The sequence below is a fragment of the Channa argus genome, chromosome 7 (genome assembly GCF_033026475.1).
Source record: "Channa argus isolate prfri chromosome 7, Channa argus male v1.0, whole genome shotgun sequence".
Lineage (NCBI taxonomy): Eukaryota > Metazoa > Chordata > Actinopteri > Anabantiformes > Channidae > Channa > Channa argus.
This window is the reverse complement of record NC_090203.1, coordinates 18,752,965-18,776,211: the sequence shown is the minus strand read 5'-3', so window position 1 is coordinate 18,776,211 and position 23,247 is coordinate 18,752,965. Positions and strand designations below refer to the sequence as shown.

The following is a 23,247-nucleotide window of genomic DNA, read 5'->3' as shown; positions in this document are numbered from 1 at the left end:
TTTTATTTTCTACTATCCATTATGCAGCTGGTGGGTGTGAATTTGGAACTGTAGTTCAGTGCAGGCATGTAATGAGTAACCAAACTAAGGTTTGTTGTAAAACTTTTATAGATCCAATTTATGTTTTCCAATTCCACAAACTTTCAAGGATTTCTGGGGCCTCTGGGAACTATGTTAATTAGTTTAATTATGTGCGTTTTAATTAACTGGGTGGGGGAGGGGGGATATGCTGGCCTGGCTGTAAGGCTGCCCGCAAAGACACCTGGGAGGAAGAAAAGGATGTGGAAGGGGAGAGAGGAGAAGATAAGAGAGGGAGGGACAGGTAGGAGGAGTGAGGAGTTAAATTACAGATTGCCTGTAGGGGTCTGAGCAGATCACAAATTCAAGCCGCAACAATGCATCTGTTCAAAATGTCCTATTTTTGTATAGGCTTTTAAGTATTATGCTTTTATGGTGAGCACATTTACTTATGAATAATAATGGTAAACACAGATGACCATGTCATAAAAGCCCAGGAACTAAAATGGTACTTCAGAACAGAATGTTTAGAACAGTGCAGTTCAGAGGCAGAAACTATATCGGTGCCAGCTGATCACATCCAACTTCAATCTGCCATGAACCATTTTCTAGTTTACAAGTAGGTAGTTTGGGCCTGATGGTGGTGGCCTGGTGGATCAGTGGGTTGAACATGAGACTGGGATCACACTGACACTGTGTTCTTGAGCAAAACACCTGTTGCTGCCCAGTGCTCCCCCTAACAAAGGTTGGGCTGAATGCAGAGAACAATTTTGGGGAACTGGGGACAATGGATCAGTAATATGTTAGATTTCTCTGCCATTAAGGTTATAATATAGCATGTTCATTAAAGAAGTCTTTTTTTTGTTTCAGGGGTCATGATGACGTGGGTTCACTTGCTGCTGCAATCCTCCATGAGATTTCCGGATCCTAAAAGTTTTTAATTACCAAACCTTCAACCAATCAAAGATGCACGAACATGCTAAAACTTTCACCACCAAAATCTACATAATGCTTTTCAAGTCTTTCTGAGTTTCTCTCCATTGTCACGTTCCCTATTTGTTAATAATAGTAATAAAAGTCTCTTCATCAAGCTTATTATTGGAAGCTGGGTTGAAGATTAATGCGATATGTTGTTGGTTATTGTTGGTGTATATCATTTATAGATTTGGTTTATGTACAGCTGCTGGCACCTTAACTCCTTGTAATGTGTGAATCTGACCGTGTGGTTTTGTCTGTCTTCACTCTCATTTACAAATTGGAGCAATAAAATAGATTAAACATTGCTGAACAAAGTGTACATTTGAACTTAAGAGGATTACAGCTCGAATTTAGACTTTCAAGGCCTCTGGTTTTGACTACACAGCTGCAGTCAGCATTGGTTTCAGTCTGTTGGTGACCTGCATCAATAAACAATACATTGCTTAATTCCTGCCAACTATTTTTTTTCTTCAGTAGTCACTAAAATTGTCTCTTATCAGTAGTTATGATACCAAACGTATGAAGATGTTGTATACAAGTTTACAGCAAAAAAGAAAAACACATCAACACTGAGAATTAAAAAAGGAGGTAAGATTTGAGTGGTAGAAATTATATTAATCCAATTTGATTTGTTATATTTGATATAAATTCCTAATTGGGTTTTCATTGGACATCTTGTTGTAAATTATATTTAACAGGTGTGAATACTGTTGTGTAACTAAATTATACAAACTGCAATATGACATATATACTGACACGTTAACACATGGTTTCCTTCTCAACTCTGTCCATGCAGTTGAGTGTGGAAACCTTTTTACACTTGGCAGCTAATTGATTTCTCACCTATTGTTTGTGTGAAATTAGGGGGGTGTTATGGTAAATTGTCCAGTACATACATGCGCCATTTCCTGCTGTGCTGTACATCAGAACCACTTATAAGACATGTTAAGCACCAGTTATGAGACCAGTTCTAAATGCTGCTAATAGTATTAGGTTATAGTCCTAATCTGTGGAGTTTACTACAGATATGCATTTGGAGCAGTACACCTGGATTTAAATTGTAGATAAAATGAGACATTGAGGCATCCAAGTGAAATGACAGTCCATTTTATTGTTTCAGAACACAGGCTACAGCAACCAGCTCCTCCCACAACCCCACCCCTTTGTAACAGTAGACCAATAAGAGCCCTCCTCCACCCCTGTTTTTCTGCAGCCACACTCATTCAACTCAGGTTAGCTACACCTCCTTTGGAACAGCAGAGACACATCAGTGTCCATCTTTAAAGCAAGAAAATAGCTTAATATTTGGACCATGAATTCCAATTAATGTTTTTTTTTTTATACAAAAGCTACACAATGTTACACTTTATCAGAGTACAATTTAACTGTTTAACTTTAGTGTTTGGACACCATTTAAAATGTGATCAGATTCTTCACTTGGATGGAGCATTACCACTTTAAAAAAATAAAACCTTAACACTACCATAGACTTAAAATATGAGGGACTGCAAAAACAAGTAATATAATTGAGAATAATGAAAAACAAGGCAAGCTAGAATCAGTTTGTACCATTACAGAGAAAAGCAATATAAAAAGTAAAACAAAAAATGAAAAAATGAAAAATACATAAAAAAAAAGGTTTTTGAAAAGTCAACCGTTGAGATCCGAATCCATGTGTATTGTCAGGATTTGAAGTCAGCCCCATAAGGCTGAAAGACCAGAACCGAACCGCACTTAGAATTTAGTTTGTCCCAATGGAGTTCCCATAGACAGGAAACTGCTTGCTGTTTAGTCGTCTTCAGGCACTTTCTGAAACCCCGCCTCCTCCATATGGGCGAATCATGATGCAGGTTCATCCAGATCACGTGATACAGCTGCAGAAGGAGGACAGGAGATGAAGAGGAGACAGCACACAAGCATTGGTAAAGACCACACACTCAGATCAAACACACATCACACAGCTGTGCAAGTAGGAGCAGTCTGACTGTGCAGCAGCCTCAGTGAGTAAATCCACTATCCTCCTCTCCCTCTGCCATCTAACCCAGACGGGAAACATTCCTGCTGTCCGATTTTTTACATCTTCTCTAAAACGGCTACCATTTCATTTAGACTAGAGCGTGTGAGACTATTCTTACCTAGTAGAAAGGGTAGTGTAATGTTGGTCTTGGTATTTACAGATCGGTATCAAACCAGGCCAGTTGGTTGGAGTCACCAGGTGGCAGGCCCTCTATCAGTTCCTGGGCATGTCCCAGGTCAGGCAGCCCCTCTACAGGAGGGTAGTCCTGGCCAGGGTGGTGACCTCCACCCAGATCATGGTCCATCATGGGCTCCATGCCTAATGTGTCACCTCCATAACCCCCCGAATGGAAGGAACGGTAACTTGGGTCTGGGGGAGGTGAAGGAGTGGATGGAGGAGAAGCAGGGGGAGCAGAGCAGTTGTTAGAAGCATGTTAACAAACCAAGCTGTCACACAGTAGTATGATCAAACGTAACACTACACAGCAACTCAGCACACTGTCCATTCCAACAACTGCTGAACTCAGTTCAAATTACAGCTGTTCTTTGAACTGAGCCACAAGTTCAGCTAAATTCAGCTTACAGTTAATTCCACAATCAGAAACTCATCTCTGCAGAGGCACAGCAATTCTCAGTATGGCTACCTCAAGTTTTTTTTGAAGCTAGACCAGAACCAATTCAAAGGAATGGAAACAAGTGGATTTTAATTTGCAAACACTTGCCCCAAAACCTACTGATCAGTATAATTTTAGTTCTGGTAGTCAGGTTAAGATGGCCAGATTGTAACAACTAGAAGCAGAATTAAGTGGCATTTCTTTGAGCTTCCCATGTCATCCTGAGCAACGGTCCAAAGCAATCTGCATTCTCAACTTGAATAACATGACCAGTATGTCAACTTATATTTACAACATTGTTTACTGCTGTGATTCTCCTGGAGCTGGAGGTGGCTTACCTTCTTGTCTGTAACCCAGAGGCTCTCCCTGAGCACCAATGTCCAAACCCAGGTCTCCAGTCTGCAGAATAACAGAAATAAACAGGAAGACAGTTTAAACACCATCACAAGCCTTTTTGCATTAAAGCAACTAAACCTAAGTAGCATTTTAGGATTAAGGATTTATTAGCAACTCAAGAAAACCAATGTTGTGTGTCATACCTCATTCCAGGCCATTGGTTCTGTCCTAAAGAGTGAGCTGGTAAGTTCTACGGAGAGGCGTTTCTTGTAGTCCTGGGGTTTGTCCTCAGACATACGGAACAGCACTGCTGCAGCATAGGTGGCTGAGGGAAGAATGACGGTTTACAGGTTAGTTGCCTTAGTGTGGCGCATCAAGCTATGTGAAAAATGTGTACATGCTACACAGGAATTAAAACACACCCATAGTTTAACACATAACAGTGTGTTAATGTTAGCAGACTAAAACATGATGGACTGTTGTGATGTACTGGAGAGTGGAGGGAGGACCATTAAGTCATAAATTAAAAGGGTGGAATACACCGGTGAAATAAAAGTAGTAAACCATTATGTGCCCTATTCATTTTTATACAGCATTTTAACAGGTCAGTTTGTCACTATTTTGCTTTATATTTTGATTAGCTTAGGAGTAACTGTTCCTAACCTGTATCCACGTTGCATTTTTTAAGTGCTGCTGGTCACACTGTTGACTTTTTATTTAGAATTGAGGGAAATTTTAAAAAAATTATTTAATCTTTTCTTTCCCTATAGTCATCTGTTGCCGACTCCACCCACATCACAATACATATATAAATAGGAAAATAATTTTTACAATGTCAGTGCCATCACCCCAATTCAATGTGGCCTTAACATGAATATTGCTTAAAAAGCTGTCTGTCAAAATGTCCCTCTCACACTAAAATTATTATAAACACTCAGCTTTCAGATGGACTAGGTCATCAGAAGACCTACATGAATTAAGAGAGTACGCATTATGTGAAGACGTCAATGTGTTTGTACATACCAACTCCTTCGTTGCGGCTGTGCAATAGCTCGGTTAGTGGGGCAGTGGCTCCTTCTGCCTCGATGGCCTCAGCAGCCTCTTTGTCCTGGGCCAGCTCACACAGGACTCCTGCTGCTACACGCTGGATGTTCTCAATGGGAGAATACAACAGCTGCAGAAATAGACAGCATGCTTAGAAAATTCTGCACAAGTGTAAAGTACAATAACATTTTTGACTGAGCATCTCCAGTTCAACCTGAAATAACTACTTTCAATTCTCTTTTTTTAATACAACATTTACATGACTCCACATCCTATTTAAATCCAGAGACAGACTATTTGCATTACTAGATCAAAGGCTTTCAGCTTGTCCCTTCAGGGGTCGCCACAGCGGAATATGTTCCGCACGGTGATTTGGAACGTGTTTATGCCGAATGCCCTTCCTGCCGCAACCCTCCCATTATATCCAGGCTCAGGAGCGGCACCAGGGTGGCCTCACCTGGTAGGGTGGGATTCAAAAACACAACCTTCTGCATCCCAACCCAATCTAACCACTGAGTCACCAGGTCCCCTTCCAGACTACCACCTGATCATAGTTCTTTAGTAATTTACACCAAATCTCACAAAAGATCTGCATAAATCTAAGCTGGAAAATGTTACCTGAACAAATAGTGGAATAGTGTTGAGTCCTCTGATGACTATTCTGTTGTGTACATCTCTGGCCAGGATGTGAAGAGCTCCTGTGCAACCCTCTACAATCTCCTCCATACGAACTCCCTCCTAAAATCAAACATTAGGACTGTATTAAATGAGCCAGTGGAGCTGAAAAGTTGATCATGTGATTTTTTTTTTTTTAGACCACACATGCAAGTGTTGTGTGTGAAGTTGTGTCCATAGAAGGAATGTGTGTGTGCCCTCACCACAAATTGCTGTTGTGTGCCTCCCATGCTGGTGCGTCTCTGTGTGTCTTGGTGTGCTCTGACCAGCAGCTGAACCAGTCTGGGGATGGCTCCCTGCTCCCTCAGTGGAGCGTGGTTTGCAGGGCACAGAGCCAGATTACGGATCAGACCAACTGTAGCCTAATGGACAAACAGATAAATGTCAATTTTGTGGGCTCTGAATGCCAACTTCAGAAAACAATTAGATTGGATCAAAAATACCAGACAAAACTGTCATATACATGTATTTCTAGATATAAAAATGAATTGTTTTTCCTATTAGCCAGTTTCTGCCAGTTTCCTATTAGCCAGTTAATCTGCCTCTGGTAGATTGTGTTTGTAATGCAAGATTAGTTTTTGTCTCATTTTAACAGCCATAAAACAATGTATTTTCTGTGTCCATCACTCCATCTGCACTACATTATGATAATCTATTAAGACTGGAAGAAGCATTTGCACATATACAACTTTCATTGCTGGGAGTGACATTTGTACACTTCTACCTTTAAATGTGGATGCAATAAAATGAAGGCTAAATGCATTATGGGAAACATTTCTAAAGTTGCTTTTCAGACTGATGGCTAAGTGACAAAGGTGACTAACATTTATTCAGAGCCCATTTTATTAATTTATTTTTCAAATTAAACATTAGGACAAGGGGAATATTTTTAACTTAATTCAAATGTTTAAGCCGTCATTTGGGCTTTATTTCATGTTTCCATCAGCTACAAAGGCTGAGGCTGTTTTCATGTTTTAAGTCTTTCAGGCTTTTCAGAAAACTTGTTAACTTTTAGGAGGCTGTTTTCTAACACCTTATGTTTCAGACACCTTTTTTGAGGTCACCTGGGTCAAAAAGGTTAGTCACTGAGTATAAATATGGTTTAGACAACCTATATGAGGTGCTGTGCTCAAAACAACATTTCTGAAATGACCAATAACAACCGCCATTGAAATGTGTTAGTAATGACCTACATTTCTTTTAGAGTCAGTATTGAGCTTTCATCAAAGTTAGGGTCAACTAACTTTTTATTACTGAAAACCGTTTTTAAAAAAAAAGCGGTCATGTGGCTGACTGCTGCTGCTAATTCTGTGTGTCTGTACCTTAATGAGGGGCCAGTGTGATGGAGGATGCAGTAATTTGACAACCACAGGAAGACCATAGTGCAACCTGACAGCATTCTGTGCCATCTCAGCATCCTGGTGTCGAGATGTGAGGTGACGCAGGGCACAAATAGCTGGCTCTGTGATGTCTTCTCTGTCTCCAGCCCGAAGCACTGTGCGAACTAAAGCTTCAATACCACCAACCTACGGTGAAGCAGAGTTTACCAGATTAATGGATACAGCAAACACTCAATTTTACTGTCTGAATAAAGCAAATGTGAAAAATACATAAGAAAAAAAAAAGAAGCAAGCCTATGACTAATTAAGGTGCAATGTTTATTTCACAGATTCTACTGTGTACTCACTTGGCAGACCATCATCTTATTTTTGTAGTTGTTACAGGTCAGGTTAGACAGGATCCCAGCAGCACAGGTCACAACATTAATGTCATCACTGCCAAGCAGCTGCACCAGAGTTCCTAGCAGACCTTCCATTCCCTCCTGCAGAGAAAGACAGTTGTCATCTTGGCATACCTTTTTGTCTCTGTTAACTGTTGAGCAATGTCTTTTATGACAGACCAAATATTAAAAACACACATTTCAGGGTTGGTGTAATATCAGTTCTCATTACCTGTTTGGTGGCAGCATCTGATAAGTTCCTGAGAGTCCATAGACAGTTCTGGACCAGTCTCTGGCTTGGGTCTGTCAGGTGGAGTCCCAGAGCCTGCATGCCACCTGGACATAAGGACAAATATAAAATCAGTAAATGTATTTGTTTGCTTCACAATAATATTAGCCACAAGTTTAAATTAATTAATAAATTAAATTAATCTCAAACTAAACTTATTTTTTTCATGAATAAATAAAGTATGGTAAAAATGGTTTCTGACACCTACCAGCTTCTACAATGGCAGGCTTGTTACTGGAGCAGACTGACAGTACTTTGAGAACTCTGCTTGTGGTCCACAACAGCTTCTCGTAGGTATAAGTCCTCATTATGTTGACCAATGCCTGGGGGCCACCACTGGCCAGGATTATCAACTACACAAAAACAAAAAGGTGTTTTATTGTTAGCATAATGACTACTGTGGAGTACAGTTACCTTTGAATATCTATTAGAGGCTATTTTCACCTTGCTTTCCTGGTTTCCATAGGCCAGTATCTGAAGACAATCTGTGGTGATGGCTAGGAACTTGACATTTGTCTTGTTGAGCAGTGCCACCATTTTCTGTAAACCACCAGCTAGGCGGACAGCCATCTTGGCCCCTTCCTGATGAAGCAGCAAGTTGTGGAGGGTGGTGATGGCATAGAACAGAACAGAGTCCACCGGTGAACTGCAAAACAGACAGGCATGTTACATTACTGTGTGACTGGGAATGACAACTATGTAGATGAATTAGATCTCTCTAAAAGTCCTTTTTCTTAACACCCTGTGCTTTTGGTGAGCCAAGAAACAATTTTCACATTTAGTTTTCTATGGCTGACAACGTGTTTCTTGATTGATTGTATCCCAAGGAAAGAAAACTTTCTAAACAATTCTCATCCTCATACCCAAGCATTTTAACTAGAGCTGGTATTCCTCCTGATTTGAAGATGGCCAGCAGACCCTCTCTGTGATGGGACAGGTTGTGCAGTGTTCCTGCAGTACAGCGAGCTGTTTCCACATCATTCGTGTTCTGCATGGTCCTGACGATAGCAGACACCATCTGAGGGGAGCGCATGATCGCATGACGAGAAGCTTCTTTTTTTGAAAGCTGGTGGACCATCACTGCTGCTTTGTTTACTACAACCTGGAGGAGATTGATATTTATGTAAGGGAATGACAGCAGGGCAAAACAGTTCAAACATTCTGTCTAACATGCAGTTTCTACTGAAAGTTACCTGGTCCTCATCATTAAGTAGTTTTGTGAGTTCTGGTATAGCTCTGGTTGCCAGCTCAGCATCATCTTGATAGTTGATCAGATTAACCACAGCATGTTTGAGCATTTGCGAGGGCTCTGCCAGCCTCTGGACATTGGTGGGGTTTGCAGTATCATACTGTGTAGAGGGGATCTGCATGCCCTCCTCAAGAGTCTCTGGAAACATTGCTGCCCGCACACGCTGGGCACGTGTCATTGCATACTGACCATCTATGTCTACAAGAGAAGGGGGGGATTTGTTTTATTACGTGGTGACTTCTTAGTTGGGCTGTATGTGTCCAGTATTTTACGTGTAAAACAGATCTTCCTTAAAAAGCAATGGTTTGAATTATGGCATACCTTGTACTTGTTCCTGGGAAAAGTTCTGAGTGAAGCCCTGCTCCCACTCATACATGACCTGGTTGTTGTCAATATCATCTTCCTCAGGATTGCCCTTCCCACTAAGTGAGGGAGCAGTAGTAGTTGCCCCTGAATGGATGCCTGAGTCCAGATAGGATTGTTGCTGCCAGTGGCTGACTGCTGCCTTACGGTCTGGCTCCATAGCCATGTCAAGCTCCATCAGATCAGCTGAAGAGAAAGTATTATAAACATCAACAGAAGGAAAATGTCCATAGAAGTCAGCCAAACCTTTTTTGAAATAGCCATGTATAAAATATTGAAATTTACTTTGTCATTAGTCATTAACATGTTTGCATTTTATAATATAGTGCAAATAAGCATGTATTGTTAGGTTTGCAATCTAGTAAAATTTGTGTTTAAGTTAGCATGATATGAAAATACAAATAATTTAAACAAAACTACTCTATGCCTAAACAATTACTACTAGTATAATAACTATAGTGAATCACAGTCTCAACTTGATTCCATTATTAAGTTTATTTATACTTGTCCCACCTCATGTTAAGGGTTTTTGTTTTGTTTTTTTTCAAGTAAAAACATTTATTATTAAAAATACTGGAAACTTCTAGGTATTAACTGAGTTTACCAGTATGTGGCATGAAGGGCAGAGGGCAAAAACCATCAGTTATTTATAGCTACTGCAGAGATTAAACCCCTTATGTGTCAGCCTGTTATTTTACAATTCAGCTTTTAATTCTTTGATAATTTGGGTGACTAAGGAAATGTTGCAGCATAAATGGCGATTAAATTGTTTTCCTCCTGGTTGCAAAATGTTATCCATAAATAATTCCCTCTCTTTTAAAACCCATTACATACTCGCCAATGCACGTGTAAGTATGTGATCGAAAGATGTTTCAGTGTGTGCCTGAGCAGTATTAACTCACCCTGGGAAGCCATGTTCCTTTCTCAAACCACAGCTGACACAGCTTCCTGATCTAATAAGGGAAAAGAAAAAAAAAAGAAAGAAAAACACATTAGTCCAACTGCCTCAGAACATTTGAGTTTTAAACAAACAGGTAAAGACAGAAAAGCAATGTTAGAAATTATATATCAATAAAATTACATGGCCCTTGGATTTCTGTTCAAGCCAAGCATGCATAGAGCAGCAACTCACAAAGCCACCATTAAGTGTATCAGCTAGCAACTATTTCTGTTCAAGCCAAGCATGCATAGAGCAGCAACTCACAAAGCCACCATTAAGTGTATCAGCTAGCAACTATTTAGGTGAGAAAGGGCAACAGAAGGGGAGCACAGGGTGGAGACAAAGAGACAGGAGAAGGGAGGAGGGCATATGCATTCCTGTGCTGGCTTTGAAGCTGAAACCAAACTATGCAGGAAAGTAAACACTGGCAATGCCTGAAGAAAGGCAGAATGCAAGAGAGGATTAATTTAGGAAAAAAGAAAGAAAATTGAAACCAGTATTTTCAATTTATACTCAAAGACAAAGTGTTATGACAGTAAAACAAAAACAGGAGGTTGGGAAATTCAGAAGAAATCCAAGCAAAATTTTAAAAAAATAAAACAGTTCAATAGCAAGAAGTCCTTTTGACCAGTCCTTTGAAAGTACATCTGTAATTATTCCAAATAATCTAAAAGAAAACTGAAAAACTTACACCAAACCACTTTCTATCATGACACGGTTTGGAAAGGTTTGGAATAAAGAGGCATAGACTAAAATGGAGGTATGGCAAAATTTTATAAATTAATTTATACCCCAGAGAAAGTAGGAGTCCAACTTTCCTGCAGTTGACCACACCTGCTCAAAGTTGGATTTTCTACTTAAGCAATTCAAATGAAAATATCTGAAGAACCACATACTTAAGCACAAGATTTATTTAGCATCATTCCAAATGTTAAATCAATATCATTACATTTAAAAACATTTTTTACTTTATATTGTATGACAAATTTCTGCTAAAGGGAAAAAATAAATTCATCCTAAAATATTTAAAAAGCTATGAGGATTTTAGTTTTAGTCTTACCAAAACACAATGCGTTAGACTAAAAAAAAACTAAGCAGTTGCTTTTTGCTTGCAAGGCAGCAGGTGTGGAAGCTGTGTTGTTGTAAGGTCAGATGTAGTGATTTGAAAATCTTTGATATTGGTGTTTCCAAAAAGCAAAAATGGTTGACAAATATTTGTAATTTCAAGTTTGTGCAAACGAAAAACAAAACACTGATTTCCTGTGTCAGTGACAGCCAATTACCTTAAAATCAATAGAGAAATCCAGAGGAATCAGTCACTTAAACAAGGCCACACCTTTTTTTTCCAAAGCAATTTGGGAGAATATACCATGACTCTTAAAAGTCAAACTTTACTTCATTATGCCTTTTACATAGCCACTTAACATATGGCCAATGATAAGGTACTTATGTGACAGGATAACCTTTATTGTTCCTATATAAGGCAATGTTAGGCAAGAAGGGCAAGTAACACTTTGGCTTGCAGAACGCATTTAAAGGCAATTGCAGACAGCCTGACTAAAGCTGTAGTCACCCAGTTGTATTAAAAAGGAAACAAACAATCTGTTGGACATCATTACCCATGTTTAAGACATGCCTATTAAAATAAATTGAGTATTGTAACCATTTTGAATCCTCCTTGATCTTAGTTTGAGAAATAAAAGTTTTTATAGCATAAATCAGAAAAACTAAGAGGCCTGCAAATGGACATCTAGAAGAATGCACCAGCTAGTGTAGTGCTATATTAAAAAAAAAAAAAATCAATCTGGTATGAGTGCCAATGAATTTGTAGGAGTGTGTGGAGTTAAATAGCTGCCAATATGCAAATAAATCCAAGAACAGCTAAACTACTGCTCTGAATTTTTATCCCTTCTTTCACACCCACACCACCTCACTCAGCTGTGTCATTAAAAAACAATCTTGAGTCAGGCTCCAAGATTGCTGCTTCTAACCACAAATGCACCATCTCAGATTCGCTGTTCACACGCCATCCTCCCAAGCTCTGCAGGCCTGCCCCCACATTACCTAGCTTTGCCCTAATGGGAGCCATATGTCCCACAACATTGCAATAGGAAAAAAATTCAAACAATCAATGTGCACAGTAGAACCATTTATCATTCACACTGGTCTTTACATCTGGCTTTGGAAACTAACCTGATGAGTTTTTGATGTCCAGTAAGTGTGGTCTCAAATTAGGACATAAATGGCAAGCTTACACTAAAGACAGACATTAACAACTTAAAAACAAGTAATTTATGTAAAATGTCCTTGACATCAGGCTAGCCGGGTGGTCACAGAAATCTGAACAAGCAGCATCTTTAAAGCTACATGTGAAATCCAATATTTAGAGATGTGTCTGGTCGAGTTAAAGCCATATCACTGAAACCAGATGTCTAATGAGTGGCCAGTCACTGGAGTCAGACGGTCTTGTACAATATGTGGGATGAATAAAAGAACATGCATGCAAGTGAAGCAAAGGCAAACAAGGAAGTCCCATGTAGCTATGCTTCGGTAAATCCATCATGCAAGCATCAAGCCTTCTTAGCACAAACAGTGCAATTTGCTAAAAAATAACCAGTGACAAAAACTGCTGTGGGTCAGCACTCAAAGGTTATATACTGCATATACTTAAAGACACCCAAAAATCAACGTGTTGCTTAAAACATTAACACCACAACTATTGGAGTAAAGGTTTGGTTTTAGCAATACAAGGAACAGCCCATGCCACTGCAGTATCAGGCAGGCTGTACTCAACATAAAGAATCTACTACATTCACCAAGTTGGACAAAGCACCCCTTAAAGGGGTCTTAAAAGTACACAAAGAGTAGAAAAAGCTGATAAATTAAAAAAAAAAAAAAAAAGTCCTATAGGATTTTTAAGGGCTTTATAAGATTTGTCTCACATACAATATAGGAAACTTAGCTGTTCTCAGAGTTTCCCATATGTAGTTTCTGCTAAATTGCACACACTCAAGATTAAGCCTGATGACTACTGTCACAAGACCACTTTCATTTCACCTCTCACCAAAAACATGCCCACTACATTGCTAAATGACCAAATCACAACTACAGTCTAACATGCCCGAATTCCATTGGTTACCTGTAAAACTTAGCAGCTAGCTAAGAAAGGCAAAAATAAAAAATCTTTTTGTGTTGGACATCATGAATTTCTAAAAATTTTAGAAAAAGAATTGAGACACAGTTCAACACACTGGAACAATTCCTGTTACATTACTGCCCTGTAAATAATGCATTTCTTTTTTAATTGGAGTAAACCTGAAATAAACCTACTGCTGTGGAGTGAATATGACATCTTGGGCTAATCAGCTAAGCACCTAAATCAGCTAACTTCTTAAATCAAGTTTCTTCTGCTAGTATTGCCAATTCTCTACACTTGAAAAAAATGCCACAGTGAGTTCAGTTGAGTCTCAAGATACAAGTTTTGTAAAAAACGACAGTATTATATTACCATTTAAAAAATATCAGTATATGAAACTTCAGCTACACATGTGGCTTAATGCAACAGTCTCTTCTGTATTGTGACATTTCAGCCACAGAACAAGTTTAAGGGGTAAGTAGTTCAAATCAAGACAAATACATTTGAGCAGGGAACTTCAAACAGGTTAAAGCCATTTGAACCACTGCTGTAAAGTCCCTTTCTCCTCAAGTGAACTGCTATGAGTAAATAACCCAAGCAAGCATTATAATCAGCACAAGTGGATACATGGTCTGCCACAACAAGCTTCAGTGTTAGCCATGTAATGTGCAGGGTCAGCAGCACTCACTGCTGGTTGCCAACAACACAATAAGCTCAATGCCTGCAGTCGCTGCAGGGTTTTGTGTCTCAACTGCAAAATGATGGATGCCCATGGAGAAACAGGAGCTCAAGGCAGTATCTAAGCAAGCGGTCTCTACATTATGAAGTTTCCTTGTTTATCAGTCTAATTAAAACTGAAATTTTAGATTTGGTGGGATAAAAGTAATTCTGAGACAAAAACAAAACCCCTTGAGAACTGACTTTCAAAATAAACTGGAAGAGCGATTTATTCCGTTATGAAACAAATAGGTGTTATCAGAAATCAATTTCCGGAAAATCTACGTCAACATCAATATGCCACGTAAGAGTGCATATTTGGACATATCGCTTAAAATACAACTGAAAAACAGTGACAGTATTAAGCAATGGCATTACCTCTGGAAAGGGTCATTGTTAGTCGTGCAAATGAATTACCTAAAAGCATTACTACCTGTCTCCGATACATAGCCTACACCCACGCTTCAGTCTTAAACTGTTAAATGCACCATTACAAGGAAATTTCGCCGATAAGATGACAGGTGAGGTGATGAGATTCCACTTCGGGACCACACAAAGGCGAATAAACTAATTATTTTAATACGTATTTTAAGAAGGTAATGCCACGGTTTCTATGGCATGTGAATACTGCAGACTTATTTTAGATCGCCGTTTATGTTGGGACAAAATCCTTCCCTCGTATTCAAAATAAACCACTGTCGTTGTAGAGCTTCTGTGCCTAAATTTCGTAGCCGCTGGATGTCAGCATCTTCCGGCCGCTGTTAAATCTCCTGATTCCATCTTTGTTTCCAGTGGAAAAATAAAACCATGTGTGAGGATATTTCAAAACCAATCAAAACCACGGTCTGGTCCCATTGTGTATAACTACATGAAATATTTCTCTTCAAAAAGAAGTCATCATACGTTTTGTCTTGAAAAAAAAAAAAAAAACGTATGAGGACTTCCATTGATGTCCATTTATCACCAGAGCAGCTAAAAGTCCAACTTTTCTTTGTAGGGAACCGCCTGCCTCTCCCGCGACCCAAAACTACTAAATTTATCAAATTAAATTTAGAATTTCTCTAATTTTGCTGACAAACCACTGGTGTACCATTTAAAACGCAGTTAAAATATTCATCCGCACAGCAGGCTCCTGCAGGTCACCTCTTCACAGCTGCTTCCTGCCCCGGACTTTCTTGCTCCAACACCACCGAGTCAAATTTCACACACTGGCTCCTCCTCGTCTTCCTTCTGCAGCACATCGGCGGTGAGGAATTTGTCGGTCTTTGTTTAAAAAGACGTCTAGAGAACACACTCACGCGCATTTGACCTACGAGTAACTCAAATATTAACCACTTATACATGTTTGGAGACATTTTGCCCGCACCTAGCTCCATTTCAAATTGTTGGTTGAGTTTTTTTTTTTTTTAATTTTACTTAGTTTGAGCCAAACTTTCGAGGTCTCGTTAACGTGAAACTATTAACTTACACGAGTGAGGATTTGCCAACTTTAAATCTGTACACACGGTCACAACACACCTAACGTTAGCTCAACGCGCGCGTGTGGTGTTACTTCTTATTAAATGTAACTAAACTATGTGCCAACACTGGAAAAAAACAAACAAAAAAAACACCGAGCAAAGGACGAAACTAAAGTCGAACAAACATGAGTCAGAATAGTGGAATGTGGCCAACAACAGTGGGGTAATGTTAATGGCAGTTGAGCTGAGTAATCAACTAGCTTTAGCACTAACTATTTAACTAACTAATGGTATCGCTAGCTTAAATTAACTAGTCGCACAAGCAACGTTTCTTTCAAACCCCAATTCCGATTTTCGAATAAGCGATAATAAGTCAACTACATCCATCGCTCACAACTCACTATTGTTAGGTCAACCATGTTTCTGTATGTATAAGCCAACGAACACTCTTGATATCATGAAGTAAGTTAGTATTGTCGATAAAATTGATACGTTCCCGTTAGGCTGCGGTTGGCATGTCCCAAAATCTCTGCCGTGAAACCAGCTGGTTCGCTAGCTGCGGCAGCAGCAGCATCCCCGGCCGCCCCGCACGCAACAATCGTCTCCATTCCTGCTGGCATTCAGGGAAAGCCCGACACGGAAAAAAGAGGAAAACAGAGCAAAGTCAATAGTTTGACTGTGGAAGCCTACCCTTGTCAATACAGCAAGTCCGTCCACTCGAATCCGAGAGAGTAATTAACACTTTCAAACGGAAAAAGTCGAGGAAAACGTAGATGCGAGCGTCAGCGGGGAGTCCTCGTCCACTCCTTCCGCAGTCAGCGGTAACTTGGTTGGAGCAGCACAGACTAGCAAATGTAAGATGGCGGCGCCTTTATATAGACCGTAGAACACCTCCAATGGCTCCATATCCTGCCGTGGCGGCGAATAAAATAGAAGCAGATACAGATAAATCCTTAAATTACATCACGCTAATGCGTATCCTTATTAAGATATGACCTGACATAAGTATTGCATGCATTGGTTGTGACATTTGATGATTTAATATGGTAAAGCCAGCTACCGGTTACTGTTTACAGCATGTGTATGAATACACAATTGAATGACGTTCCGGCAGGGTAAGGGAAGGAAAGTCCGATTCCTTTCCCAAACTTAAACGTCTTGGACTGCGAAAAAACATTAATTTCCTTTACTTACACAAATGGCACCTCTACATATACAGAGTTAGACAGTGCGAGCTTCACGACAAGCAGGATCACTCTTATCATCAGGTAGCCCCTGCTTCAATAGAGCAAACTAATAACTCCCACAGGTGTAAGGCAAGTTAAATTAGTTTACAATGTCAGTAGGCTAATAAAAACACTAGTCCAACTAAAATTCAGTTTCAGAACTTGAATTAGAGCCAGAAAGGATTTATTCGTGATTAGAATAGCTTAGGGATGCAAAATTTGGATTATGACAAAAACAGCCCGCAAAAACATTACAAACAAAAAATAAATCAAATCAAGTCAATCAACAGACATTAAATGTCTGTCACAGTTAAACATAAATGGTGAAGAGCTAGCTTGGTTTGTTCAGAAACCGTTTTTTTGTGATGAGCCGGTTGTTATGATAGTTCAGTAAGTATTCCATTGGCTTCACCACACAAAAGTTTGTTATTAGGTCTACAGGCAATACACTAGAAGTGGTTAGGCCCCTTATGATGCATTTGTGAGTCAGTGATCCTGGATTGTAATGTCACATGTTAATGAAATACAAGAAGTTATTCATTACTACTTTTATATAGTTTTAAATGATAGAAAACCAGGCATTAAATTGTAATACAGACATAATTGACCAAACAGTGTGCACACTGCTAAAAGGATTATTGCTTCAAAATATTGCAGACATAGATTAATCATTTTCCTGCACTCCGTTAGAAAGCAGATTCACTCATTAAAATTATTAGTGATCTATGGACATAGCTGGGGCCCTTTAAGTGAATAGTGTGATCTTGCTTTTATTCTGAGATCACACAGTTGTAGCTGCTAATTTTCAGACGACTCTGTACTGGGCTCAATAATAAGTACATTGGTGGCTAAGCCACCTAGGAAATTCAAATAGGCATTAATAGTCTTCTTGCCAGTGTAAGGTCCCTCAAGCTCTGGTGTACCATCACCTTAACCCTATTACTGCAGTCTACAGGTAAATACATCATGGACAAACAACAGGGTAAAAGAGTCCCTTGTCATCTGCCTACAGTCTGTTTCATTAACCTTTATTTACAGAATATGGGTGGAATAAATACTGAAAACTATAGAAACCCAGTCGGTGCAGCAGTTCCTGGATATGACATATTGGCATCTTATCAGCATATACAGTACACACAGAGCATGAGCACAAAGTGAATAGAGTGAATCCACCCCATGCCATTAGATTGCAAAATGGAAAATTACAGTAACTGTGAAAGATTTATTTTATTTTGAACAGCTTTCAAACCATAGTGAGAAATACTGCTGTCAGTCAGTTTAATATACAGCCATCATTTTTCAAATAAAATACCTCAGTTCATGCACACAGGAGCGTGCCAACTAACCAAACAGGTATAAAATCATGCCACAATGAGAGACATAAAAAACAGGATGATAACATTTGGGCTGCAGTCATTTTAAATAAATTCAAACAGAGTGTATATCAAGGTGATATAGTGGATATGGTAGAAAGGTGATATAATGATAAGGAGACAGCAGAAATAAATTAAAACATATGAAAAATTTACTTTTGAGGCTGTAAAATCTAACTCAGAACAGTACAGGTAATGTTCATGCTGGTCAGATGGTGGTCCTTAAAGAAGTCCACCTGCACACATGTGCACTGGTCTGTATAGTGTAAGGTATTTGTGAGTTTCATCCAAAGGTTGTAAGTTTTCTGTGTTTGTATCAGAGCTAATCTAAGCTAAACACAGCATTTCAAGGACTACAAAACTCTCAAAACCATTGTGAAGAAATAGCTATTTCTCTTTCTGATTCTAATGATGAATATTGTTTTCCAATTTGAGTTTTCAAGTGCAACAGAAAAAACAGATAAGTATATATCACAGTGGAGGGGAACATTTCATTTTTCAGTGTATTTATTTTGCACATGCTGTCAACTTTTACTGGATAAAACTATTAACCTCTCAAAAACCAAAATGCAGATGACTCTTAATATATCCTTTCTAAATGTATTTGTGTCTGTCATGGATTTATTAATTAAAACTGTATGCTAGTTTGGTTACACAATCCCTGTACATACAGCAAAGACACAGTGAATAAATAATGACAAAATGTCTCAGACAGCAGTAGACTGACAGTGTTTGATAGACATTGCATTTTACAGAGCTGATTTTTAGTCCAAATTTTTTTTTTCTGAGCGTGTCATCACATATATGCCTGTGACCACTGAATTAAGAAACACAAGGTTAAAAATCAGATCTTCCGTCCATTAAAATCACAACAAGCTTTTATCTGTGCAGCCATTCTACATCATGAAAACTGTCCTTTTATCTCAGTGCATCTTTTTAAAGTTTTTTTTTTACTGCTAAGCAGCATCTGTTTGTATGTGTAATTTGTGCCTAATACCAGAAAACATTCATGCCATGTCAATAATACTGCCCTGTTCTGCTGTATTCACACTTATTTTTCATCAATCACAGTTCCTTCTGCATGTAAAATATTAAACTGCACAATGCCTGTTAAATCTAGACATGTCACTGGTCCTGTCAAATGACCTTGGCAATATTTCTGCACACAGCCCAAAATCAAAAGTTTATAATAAATGAGCAACGAAATTTTAGCTGTAAATCTCCGTAGGTCATATGAATAGTAAGGTTGGGTGATATATACACCTGCACATAGATAATTGGTACGTTTTTACCTGAACAGGTGATCACACCTGATTGTTCTAAACTCATAAAATGTTTCTATTCTAAGGTATTTTGAGATGCAATAATTTTTAAATAACCTTATTAAACCAATCTACAAGTAATTGAGCAAGGGCCCTCTAAAGTCTAGTTTTTTTCATTAAGTGATTGATCTTTTAATGGAAAATATTATGGATTTATATTCCTTCCGCTGTTGGTTGACACTAACCAGAGGAAAGATCTACACGACATAGAGTAATCACACTTTTTATCTTTTCAAAAGGACTCTGTTAATATATACATATATAAAGTTTTTAAAAGTGTTTAAACCCATTGTGGGTCACATTCAATCCTCTCTATGTCAGTTTATCACAAGACAAACGCTCAGCTCTAGGACATGTGAGGTTAAAAATCCAATTTTGTTTGATCCTGGAGAGATTCTTCCAAAGATTAAGCTATAAACCCTGTAAAATGGCCTGTCATTCAACAGGCTGTGATAAAATAACAAAGATTGCCCTGTTTCCAAACCCACTGTGGCTCTCCAATGACCCAATGCCGCGCCACTTCAGGAAGCCCACACAGCACTTATTCTTCCAGCTGGAGAGGTCATTTCATGTTCCATCATGGCAGCAGGAAGAGTTCACCAGAGTATTTACACCTGCAATTTATTAATAAATGCAGATTGGTACAGACATTAAATACATCATACCTTTTTATAAACATGTGGTTAATAAAAATCCCAATTTAAAATGTGGGGCTGTTTTCATTTCAAGCATAGAATTTAAGGATACAATAAATCATTTTCATACGTGATGAAAAATGTTTTCAAATGTTCACTTGCAATGCAAGACATGCTGTGGTTAATTTCTATATGTATTTTCCATTCTGGCTGCGTTACTGTGTATCTCTGTGTGCAATCTTTGTCTTGGCATCCAACATCAAGTACCAAGTGTGGCTGGATTCAATTCACTAGTGCATGATTGTGAGGAGACTATATGTATGTGTCTTCTTCTGTCTGTTATCACAAGACCAGTCAATGACAGCACAGAACACAGGATAACCCAAACAACAAACAGACACACAAAAACAAGAAGGTTGTGGGCTCCCGGAGGGTTTATATTCACAAGAGAAGCATGGGTCATAAAGAAAATATATGTATTTTTTATTTATTTATTTCTTAAGGCGTATTTACACATGTACACATGCACAGTAACATTGGTGACACGTAGCGATCGCTGAAGAACAGAGAGTGCAGACATTCCAAAATCCCAAGAGAGCTAATCGCCACAGACACATACACTAGGCAAAGGCCTAAGGGGTGTGGTTCCTTTCTCAAACTGTGAAAGAAAGGGGCAGGGCAGAGCTATAGATGGGGGCAGACAAAACAAATACCCCCCTCCCACACAAGGACACACACACATATACGCGTACACACACACACCAACATATACATACACACAGACACACACACAGACACACACACACACACACAGCAACAGTAGTGGCAGGTCAGGAAAGCACCACACACATGGCCACATTGATGGAATGTTTGCTTTGTACTGACACTCTCATGTACAGGACTGTGGCTTTTGACCTTTTTGACACACACACACACACACACACACACGGACAAGGACAATTCAAACATACACTATGTACAGAGGTGCAGTATTTCTCAAGGAATTGTTTTCTTTTTTTGATTATGAATATGTTGCAGGAAAAAGGAGAAAAATAAAGCTTTGTGTATTCCATAAAATCCACTGGAGTTAATCTTCTACAAGAATCTGGGTGAATGTGATTTACATCAACTTGGCATCAAGGAGCCCTACCACCTTTTACATGTGCTAGTTTATTTTGTTTGTTGAGCTGCATATTTCAGTTAACTATATTTTTTTTTTACACAGGGCATGAAAATATTGCATCATCTAAACATCACCCTATTCTCTACAGAATATACAGAAGTGAAACTTCTTCTCTTTTTGAGATTACTAAAACACAATAATTCCATGTTAACCTGGAAGGTGTCACTTTTTAAACTTGCCCAGTTGTAATCCAGCGTGTAAAGTGGAGGAGGAGGAGGAGGATACAGAAATCCTAGAAGGTGGTGTGAGGACATTACAGGGATCAGATATTTGACTCAGACTACAGTAGGATTATGAGGATTGGGCAGTATAAGCCGATATAGGAAACAATGTGAGAGAGACACTTTACAATATTGGCAGGGCTGACATAAAAAATGAAGTGGTGCTATAATACAATACATGAAGGCATGCTGAGGAGAGCAGCTGTAAACTGCTGAATGGAAATTTAATACAAAGGATGCTGTGGTGCTGAACTAATACAGGAAACAATAACCTTGTTTCCACAGCAGAGCCAATTGGGATTTAGTGTTGACCACAGTGGACATCAAAAGCGCTTCTAGCTCATTTTAAATAGCCTGGATGACTTTTCACCGAGAGTCCTTGCATCTATACTGCATTAGTGGTTGCCATGGTAAAAGTCTTCCATCCCGCATCTATCCTGCACAGACTAAGAGGTAACACTCACACTGTCTTCTGCTAGAGGAAATTGAGGATCTGAGAGTCAGAAACAGCTGAATCCCCGTGACAACTACTCCCAGTTACATAGTACAGCTGTGTAACAGACAGAAAATTACGCTGAAATTTCTAGCTCTGTATCTAACACACCTCTACAACAAAACAACATGGTGACTAGCAAAGACAGCCTATTGACAAAGAAGGCCATAGACTGCACTTGCTGTTACCTGCAGTTTTATTATACTGAGCCTTTTGGGTTTTATTGATTTTCTATAGAAAATGTCTGTATAATTCTTGTGTTTGTTAAACATGAGACAAAGAGAGTGCAAGAAATGGAGGACGTGCTGGATTATAGTCAACATGCCACTGTGATTATGAGGCTGGTGCACTAAGCCATCCACACTGCTCTCTGGTATTTCATTACATCTCATGATGCCATGTTCAAATAAATATCATGGCGTGATACTGGAATCGAAGGGTTTTAAGCATCCTAAGAGTCATTTATCAGCTGGATTATCGTCAACAACTGCTCATTACAGCCAGTCACATCTGGATTTATATGCCATTTGTGTCACATACACAGCAGTGCCAAATTATTACTGTCATGTCATTATGAACTAAGAGATAATTTTTACCAGCGAAATAACAGCAGAAGGCTAATTTCAAATGCTGTTCAATGGTTATTTTTATTCATGATATTGCAGAAGTGGTTGAGCTTCAAAAGATAAAAAAAACATAAATTATACCCTCTTGAAATGATGGCAGCCAGTACTTAATATTAGAGCAGCAAACAAATATACAAGGGGAAATTGGCAATAAACAATAATCATAAAAAATACTGCACACCTAAAACATTATTCAAACATTTTTTTCTGATAACAGGATAACAACCTGCTTGTTTCAAATACAAAAAAACAGTAATAAAGACAAATTAAAATAAATGGAAAGACTTTACATAGGAAAATCAAAATTAGACAAAGCTCATACATTATGATTTAAATTGTGAACCTTCATTTTAACAGTATTTTCAATTACCCCAACACTGGCAGCCAGACTCAGGGAATCCTTTGCTGAGAAAAGGGGAGCGGTTCCATTTCAAATGAATTGATTAAGTGATGATCGAGCATATATATTTACTCATTTTATAACACAACAATTCAATAAGTAAAATGGACGCAAATAGCTGTTTCATTTATCTCAAATCATCTTTCTGTAGCATAAAACACCATCCTACATGGCTGGTTCCAGTTCACCTTCAGTTTAATCAATTTGAGAAGG

At 38.8% G+C, this 23,247-nt stretch overlaps 2 protein-coding genes and 1 long non-coding RNA gene across 4 annotated transcripts in view; 1 reads left to right on the top strand and 2 right to left on the bottom strand.

Moving 5' to 3' along the window:
- Positions 1-1,446, top strand: part of ulk4 (unc-51 like kinase 4) — an 86,205-nt gene extending 84,759 nt beyond the window's left edge. Inside the window, exon 38 of the mRNA XM_067511536.1 lies at positions 889-1,446. Within this exon, the coding sequence (XP_067367637.1) occupies positions 889-949 (61 nt within the window). The 3' untranslated portion in view covers positions 950-1,446. The remainder of the gene's footprint in view (positions 1-888) is intronic.
- A 641-nt stretch (positions 1,447-2,087) lies between these two features.
- On the bottom strand, positions 2,088-16,411 carry ctnnb1 (catenin (cadherin-associated protein), beta 1). Of its 2 annotated transcripts, XM_067511543.1 has the most exons (17): positions 16,246-16,410; positions 10,205-10,255; positions 9,261-9,488; positions 8,884-9,137; positions 8,554-8,792; positions 8,135-8,336; positions 7,899-8,043; positions 7,634-7,737; positions 7,369-7,503; positions 7,004-7,207; positions 5,885-6,043; positions 5,625-5,744; positions 4,986-5,136; positions 4,166-4,287; positions 3,965-4,025; positions 3,132-3,382; positions 2,088-2,870 (listed from the first exon to the last, which is right to left on the bottom strand). In XM_067511543.1, the coding sequence occupies exons 2-16, from the start codon at positions 10,215-10,217 to the stop codon at positions 3,168-3,170; spliced, it is 2,352 nt and encodes a 783-aa protein (XP_067367644.1). In that variant the 5' UTR covers positions 10,218-10,255; positions 16,246-16,410; the 3' UTR covers positions 2,088-2,870; positions 3,132-3,167. The 2 variants fall into 2 exon arrangements, with proteins under 2 accessions (XP_067367644.1, XP_067367645.1); XM_067511544.1 differs by lacking the exon at positions 3,132-3,382 and having other exon boundaries at positions 16,246-16,411.
- A 492-nt stretch (positions 16,412-16,903) lies between these two features.
- Positions 16,904-23,247, bottom strand: part of LOC137130959 (uncharacterized) — a 32,172-nt gene continuing 25,828 nt past the window's right edge. The window contains exon 5 of the long non-coding RNA XR_010914924.1: positions 16,904-20,090. This is a non-coding gene — a long non-coding RNA (uncharacterized lncRNA). The remainder of the gene's footprint in view (positions 20,091-23,247) is intronic.